This window comes from Poecilia latipinna, unplaced genomic scaffold (genome assembly GCF_001443285.1).
Source record: "Poecilia latipinna isolate Pla-1442-1.1 unplaced genomic scaffold, P_latipinna-1.0 Scaffold850, whole genome shotgun sequence".
NCBI classification, from domain to species: domain Eukaryota; kingdom Metazoa; phylum Chordata; class Actinopteri; order Cyprinodontiformes; family Poeciliidae; genus Poecilia; species Poecilia latipinna.
In genome coordinates, this window is record NW_015113466.1 from 53,415 (window position 1) to 60,374 (window position 6,960).

At 36.9% G+C, this 6,960-nt stretch overlaps 1 protein-coding gene across 2 annotated transcripts in view; it reads right to left on the minus strand.

Moving 5' to 3' along the window:
* LOC106956856 (contactin-associated protein-like 2) overlaps positions 1-6,960 on the minus strand; it is a 226,538-nt gene that overhangs the window by 50,890 nt on the left and 168,688 nt on the right. For both annotated transcript variants that reach the window (XM_015047932.1, XM_015047933.1), the window contains exons 12-14: positions 5,193-5,299; positions 1,854-1,973; positions 913-1,028 (exon numbers count right to left, since the gene is read on the minus strand). In XM_015047932.1, the coding sequence (XP_014903418.1) occupies positions 913-1,028; positions 1,854-1,973; positions 5,193-5,299 (343 nt within the window). The remainder of the gene's footprint in view (positions 1-912; positions 1,029-1,853; positions 1,974-5,192; positions 5,300-6,960) is intronic.

Here is a 6,960-nt window from a genome sequence, read left to right on the forward strand (position 1 = left end):
TTGCAGGTCTGGAGGCTCAAAGATTTAAAGTGCGGCTGATTTAGTTTTTGTTGCATTTCAGTGAGACGCATGGAGAATGATGAGGCTGCTGTTGTGGGATTTTAGGATAGAATTCTAACAGATTTATTGCATATTTGTAAAAAATTTAAAAAAACGTTACAGTCTTCCTCCATTGTTTATAAAGCTTCTGGCACATCTATACTCACCAACATGTTATGCTTGGTGTAAATTCAAATTAATATTTATTATTTAGCAACAAGCAGATGCATTTCCAACATCACACAAAGGAGTACAGAGTTGAGTTGGAAAATGACAAACGAGATCTGTAATGATGCAGCTCTCAAATAAAACAATCTGGGGACTATGAGCACATCTCTTTATGCCCAGGCTTTCAACAATGTTGTTGGTGGACTTGAATGTTTCTAACTTGGAATATCTTGGCTTCGTTCTTATCAATTTGATGTCCAAGAATATTTTCAAAGTAACACAGACAAATAGGATTTGGATTTAAAAAAGGACATGCTGCTGCACTCAGGCAGAGCGAACATGTTTCATTTTCTATCTACGTAGCTGTTAAGAGACCCCAAAACTTCCTGAAAATAAAGTGAAACTTTTGACGTCCTACTGCAGACAACCTGACAGGTCATCTCTGCACAGCTTATCAAGACCAAGGTGACAGTTTGATCATTAAAACAAAACGTTCAGGAACAAGTTTCTCATTTATATTTACACAGAACTCATTACTGAATTGGCTTGAGACGTAATTTGAGTTCTGAATGGGTATTTGATTATTCAAATAATCAAGATTTCTTACAATAGAGTGCTCAGTATTATTATATTCTATAGTTGTATTCCCATTGGCAACCCAAAACGTTGTGGGATTACAGACTCCTGTCTGTGTGTGTTTGTTACCTGATCCATAGAGGAACTGTAGTTGACTTGGAGGACAGTTCGTCTCTCTCTGCTCGAGCCGGTGATTGATATTCTGGGTGGCAGGTTGTTCCTAACAGTTGTCCACACTTTGTCTTCTTCTCGTACGCAAATGCAAAAACACAACACTGAATCATAAATCAGAGCACACGACCAATATGATGAATTTATTCAATTTTATCTGGTTACATGCTGATTGAGTAATTTAAACGCACTAAAAACAAAGAAACACAATTACGCTTGACACTGCGGTTATTCTTGCATGCTGCTAGGGTCTGAATCACTCACTCCAATATTGTCCTGGTCATTCAAGAAATGTGCCAGTATAGGCTTCAGGTCTCTAAGAGGTGCACATTTGTGCGAGAAAGAAAAACTCTTAACATTTAAACTTTTCTGGGATGTATGTGTGTGTGTGTGCGTGAGTTGTGCTTTTTCGGCATGACTAAGGGGCCAACCAGTGGGGTGCAGTGACATTTCATCAAAAGTCTTGCCTTTGCTCTGCCTGCATGCTCTGCTGTTCCAGAGTATCTCTGTATTCAGTCATGTGTGCGCGTGCTCATGAAAGTGTGCATACGGGTGGCAGTGTGCCAAAAGTGTCACTTGGGCTGTTTGAGTCCTCTCAGATTTGCTCAAAAGCTTTGTTTCATGTGTGTTTGTGGTGTCTGCGTTGGTGTACATATGTTTAAGAGCATCTGTGGTTAATGCTCCTTACATGCCAGAATCTGTGTGTGTGTGTGTGTGTGTGTGTGTTGCCATGGAAACCCCAGGTTTGGCAGGTTAAGCCTGTCGCTGTTTGAGGTGAAGAATAAATAGGGCTGCAGAGTTTTCTTCCTTCTTGGGTCAATGTGACTAGGAAGAGTTTGGGAGCAGAAAAACAGCACATGTAAACGTAGAGAATTTGCTGAAGCCAACGTCATACCCACCTGTCATGTTGCAGTTTACTTTGAAGGGGCCGAGGGGTCCGCTACCGTCGGGGTCAATCCAGTAGGTGTCAGACGACCAACCCAGGTGTTTGTAAGCCTCACATGAAGGCTCGTGGACGGCTGCAGCAACAGAAAAACAGAAACGGAAAACATGAACCCTAAAAGTGAAAAGAGATTATTTTATATATTAAAACCCACAATTTTTTGATTGTTCATGCCAACATTAAAAGAAATCCATCAAGTCGTGTTGTGATACGACTTTGGACGTTTTGTAACAATATCTCAAAGCGGCACGGTTGCTGACATCAACTTATAAGAGGGAAGGTTGTGTTATTTTATTATTGTTTTTTTTTCAACCCCAATAAAAAGAAAAAATTAATAGTTCCAGTTAGTGTGCAAAGTCAACAAATTTCTTTTGCAGGCATCAATTAATGCTCTTCTATCATTAAAACGTGGAATGTGTCAAGTTCTTTTAGTTCTATGTTGGTCGAAAGACGAATTGATATGTCTAAAGGAGAATAAACTTGGGTCTTTACTCTCTCCTCTTGGTGTGCAGGTAATTTATGTTGCTGCTTCTCTATCATTTCTCTTCAGTGCCTGTCAAGAACCGGTGTCTTGTTCCACTTTCTAACAAGATAGCTGACAACATAGCGATGCAAGTTTTGTGTTGATCTTCACTGAGGAAGGCTATGGCAGTCCAGAGAGAGAGAGAGAGAAAAATCATTTTAAGAGTGAAACTTTTTTGATTCATATTGACTGCTCAGAAACTTAACAAGAACTTTTTTTTAAGTGGTTGCCTTCTGTTAGCTTGGCATGCATTTCTTATTGGGTCTTCTCATGTGCACAGCCTGCCACTTCTTTCACTCCTTTCTGCTCATTTATTTTAGTTTTTGACTACTGGAGTATTGATGTTTTTGTCTACAATATTTCACTTCTTTTTTTTTCACAGGGATTTGGAGAAGTAGTTCCTTGTTTGGAAGCAAGTTTGGAAGTCCAGATGTTATCCCGCTGAGCTATCTCAAAAGGGGCGAAAAACTCTTTGAAGTTGCTACTGTAGTTGAAAGTTATTGCTCAAAGGCTGGTACATGACAGTGTCTCAGAAATACCTCTAGATAAAGAACTGAAGAAACAAAATAATGAACATGTTTTTTGCTCTGGTAAAAAAATGTTTAAAATCAAGGGTGATCGCATGGGACCAAGTCCGTAAAGGAGCACTAACAGCTTAAACTGCGGTTCCTTACTATCAACAATTTAGAACAGATACAATATCTAGGTGTTTGATCAAAACCAGAATGTTTTGCGTCTCGTGACCAGAGTTTGTGTTGTTCCCTCACTCCAATGCAGAAAATCTAAGACACTGTTTTATAACATGCCAAATTGATTACTGACATGCACTGCTTTCTAGTCCATAGTTTCACTATAGTGATATATTTAAGCTGCAAGAATGCTGATAGAGAGTAGGAAGCAAGTTCACACCACATATTTATTTTTTTGTTTCTGAATGGGCCATCAGTGTGTTCTAGAATCTGATTTATAAATGATGCTTTTATTTATTTTCAAAGCTGAATTCACACTGTCTGATTATTATGTGATATGTTTCAGAGCTGTACAGTCTTTGAGATTGGTAGGCATTAGTCCAATCTATGTCTTTTAACTCAAAAAGACTGTAATCATCGTTCTCTGATTACAGTCCTCACTTCAGGATCGGTCCTCCTCTAAACCTGAGGGCAGCAAATTAAATATGTATATTTTTAACCATGCTATCTTTTTGAAGTTCAGTATGTCTAATTTGCTTTTTAGTCTATGACTATCTTTATTTATTATTCTGTTGATCAATTTTTTAGTACATTTTATTTTATTTGGTTCAATTTAACCACTATTTTTTTTTATTATTTTCAATCCAATGGATTGTGCTATTTTAGATTTTTGCCATTTTAAACATATATGAACATGAGGCGTGGAACTCAAAATTAAAAAAGAAAAAAACAAACAAACATCTTTCTTGTTCTTTTTGAACTTTAGCATGGACCATTACAGATCACAGCCAACACTTAAAATATATCTGATGCTAACAATATAAGGTAAATCACAAAATATCTATTGCTGTTTCTACAAATGGATTTGAAATAATACCCAATAGCAGCATTCTCATCAGTAACTCCATTAACTTTTTTTTCTATTAATCTAAGTCCTTCATAACTTAGTGGGCAAAAGATTAACCAAATGGCAAAAACCAAGCTGCAGGAAATCTGACACCTGCTTCCATTTCCAGAAACTGAATGTTGAACAGTGCCTAACACTGAACACTCTGGAGCTCTGCTGCTCTCCCTGGCTATCATTCTTTCTTGCTCAAGGACTGCAGTGACATTTCAAAGCAATGTGCTGTTTCACAGTAAAATGAAACACCTACAACCATCTCAACCAATAACCAGCTGCACTGAGGCAAATATTTGGAGTCCTGTGCCCAAGTGGTTGCTTTGAGGGAAAGGAAGAAAATTATTCATTCTTTCTGCCTGCCCACATCTTATTGGCTGAACCAAAACATTTAACCTACAACCTTATAGTTTTATGCCGATATTCTAGTCTGTTTTGCTTCTGGCTTTTTAATAGAAATACTGACAACAGTACAGATTACATCTTTCTTTAATGATAATTTGAACATGAGCTAAATTTAGATTGCAGTTTGCATCATACAGCTTTAATTTTCACATCATGAAAACGACACACTGAATGCAATAAACTGAAATGTACAGCTGCTGAACAACCAAAACGTACAAGGACTAAAATGCTTGCCAACATTTATCTTTTTAATGCACTTCAGTTATTTTCAAATATCTTTTGATAAAGTGCTATCTGATTTGATTCCAACTCATCAGTCTGGGAACAATCTAACATTCAGAAGAATAAGTTCTCCACTTTATTTCCCTGCTCAAGCTTTTGAGATTTTATATTATCTGCCGTTTTAGCTCAAATGGATGCTCAACTTTTCTCTCTTGCCCTTTAAAAGAGAACAACATCTGTGGCTTATGGGAGAAAGAGTGACATTTTCAAAATTCAAAGCTTCTGAAATGCTCTTTCTGATTCTGCTTGCTTTGTGTGCTGTGGCTTTGAGAGTCAGATTCGTTTTTCTCTAACGGGAACAAAACACAGTGCAGTTGGACAAGCTTGGCATCGAAACACTTCAAAAAGTTCATCGGTCTCTGTGCTGAGAACTGGGAGACAGCTTAATCACTCAAACACAAATGGAAGGAAAAAAAAGTCAAATGCACACGCATAGCGCATAATATCATGGAGAAAGACAAAAAGACAGACACAGAGGTGTAACTTTACATTACTTACATGTGTGGCAGGTTGCTCCACTGTATCCTGTTCCGTCACAGTTACAACTAAAACTGTCCCATGTCTGTTTACACCTGCCTCCGTGTTCACAGTGATTAGGCATACACCTACAGAGACGTGGACAGAGCTCATAAATATTTACAGGCCATGCCGGCGTATCGCTACACAAGTCAGAAACACATTTAATATATCCACAATTTACTTTGTAACGATACGAGTGGTTGAGTGGATGTGAACAAACTATACGGTTATAAAATCCAACATGATGCATACTACATAATTCCAAAGTGAATAATTATTTATGAATGTCAAAACATTCATGTGGTTGCACGGAAAACGTTGTTGCTTATTAAAACATACAATTTTCTGTGCAACTGTGCAGGGGATTTGCACATTTTAGTATTCTGAAATTGTGAGTGCACTATTTTGGAAGAACAGAAGTTCACTCTGTAAATCCATCCTGGATCAACATGAGGCTGACCAATAACCCCTTCCAAACAAAACAAACAAAGTTTAAATTGAAAGAGTATTTTGGTTTTAGTATTTCACTGACATAGGCCTTTTTTAAATCAACAATAGACACAGGGCCTGCAAAAAACATTGAACAGTTCTTGAACTTTATCATTACATTTATGAAAAATATCCCTCAAACTCATTTGGGTTGGATGAAGAGCATCTGAACATCAATTTTCAACTGGATTTGTGTCTGGACTGGGTCATTCGAACCAATGAATGTGATTTGTTCTCCAACATTTCCTTTTCTTCAACAAGGTTTCTGCCAGGAGTGCTGCATTAAGTTCAACCATCTAATACCGTCTCACTGTTAATGGCGAAATGAAGTCCCACAACATGATAGAATAGAATAGAAAATACTTTATATATACCAAACGAGGAGAAGCAACATTCAGCTTCTATCCACCACAAATCTGGAGCAAACGTCGAGAAAATTGTAAAACAGTCAAAACACTGAGTTCCTCTAAATCGAGACTAAGAACGCAGCTGTTTGGAGTTGCTTTGGAACTATAATAAATGAAACACTAACCAGCATTTTGATGTGTAATGAAAAATGTAATGTTTAAATTGTTGACTGTGTGTTCTATGACTTTGTTTTTATGATGTAATGTTTGAAATGTGCTAAATAAATTTCATTGATTGATTTTTTTTTTAAAACAATTAGTTTATAAGGACAGGTAACAACATTCTCCAGTATTTAGGTAAGAACCAGATGATTCTTGCAAATTAATAAACAGAACCTACATTTTGTCCTGCATGGAAGTTTTCCCAGTAGTTTTTTTTGTTGTTGTGCTTCAACCACATTAGAGTATCAAATGTTTCCAAGAGTTTAAAAAGAAGTTGTTTAAGTATGAGACACATGTCAGCTGAAATACTAAACTCTAAAATTGACTAATGAGGCTATATGTACAGAAATGCACATATTACTAGACATCATATTAAATAAATTATAAAAAATGTAGAAACAAAAAAAAGTGCTCTAATGAGGCTCATTTAACAGATTAAAAGCACATTTCTAGCTTTCATTAAGCACATATTTCTTTATTATCTGTAAAACATCCTTCTATTTCACGAAATAGAAGGATGTTTACGAGCCATTATTTCTGTTGGGATTAAAATTACATATAATGTGTTTCAATTAGTGAACTGTGTATGTACACACACACACACACACACACACACACACACACACACACACACACACACACACACACACACACACACACACACACACACACACACACACACACACACA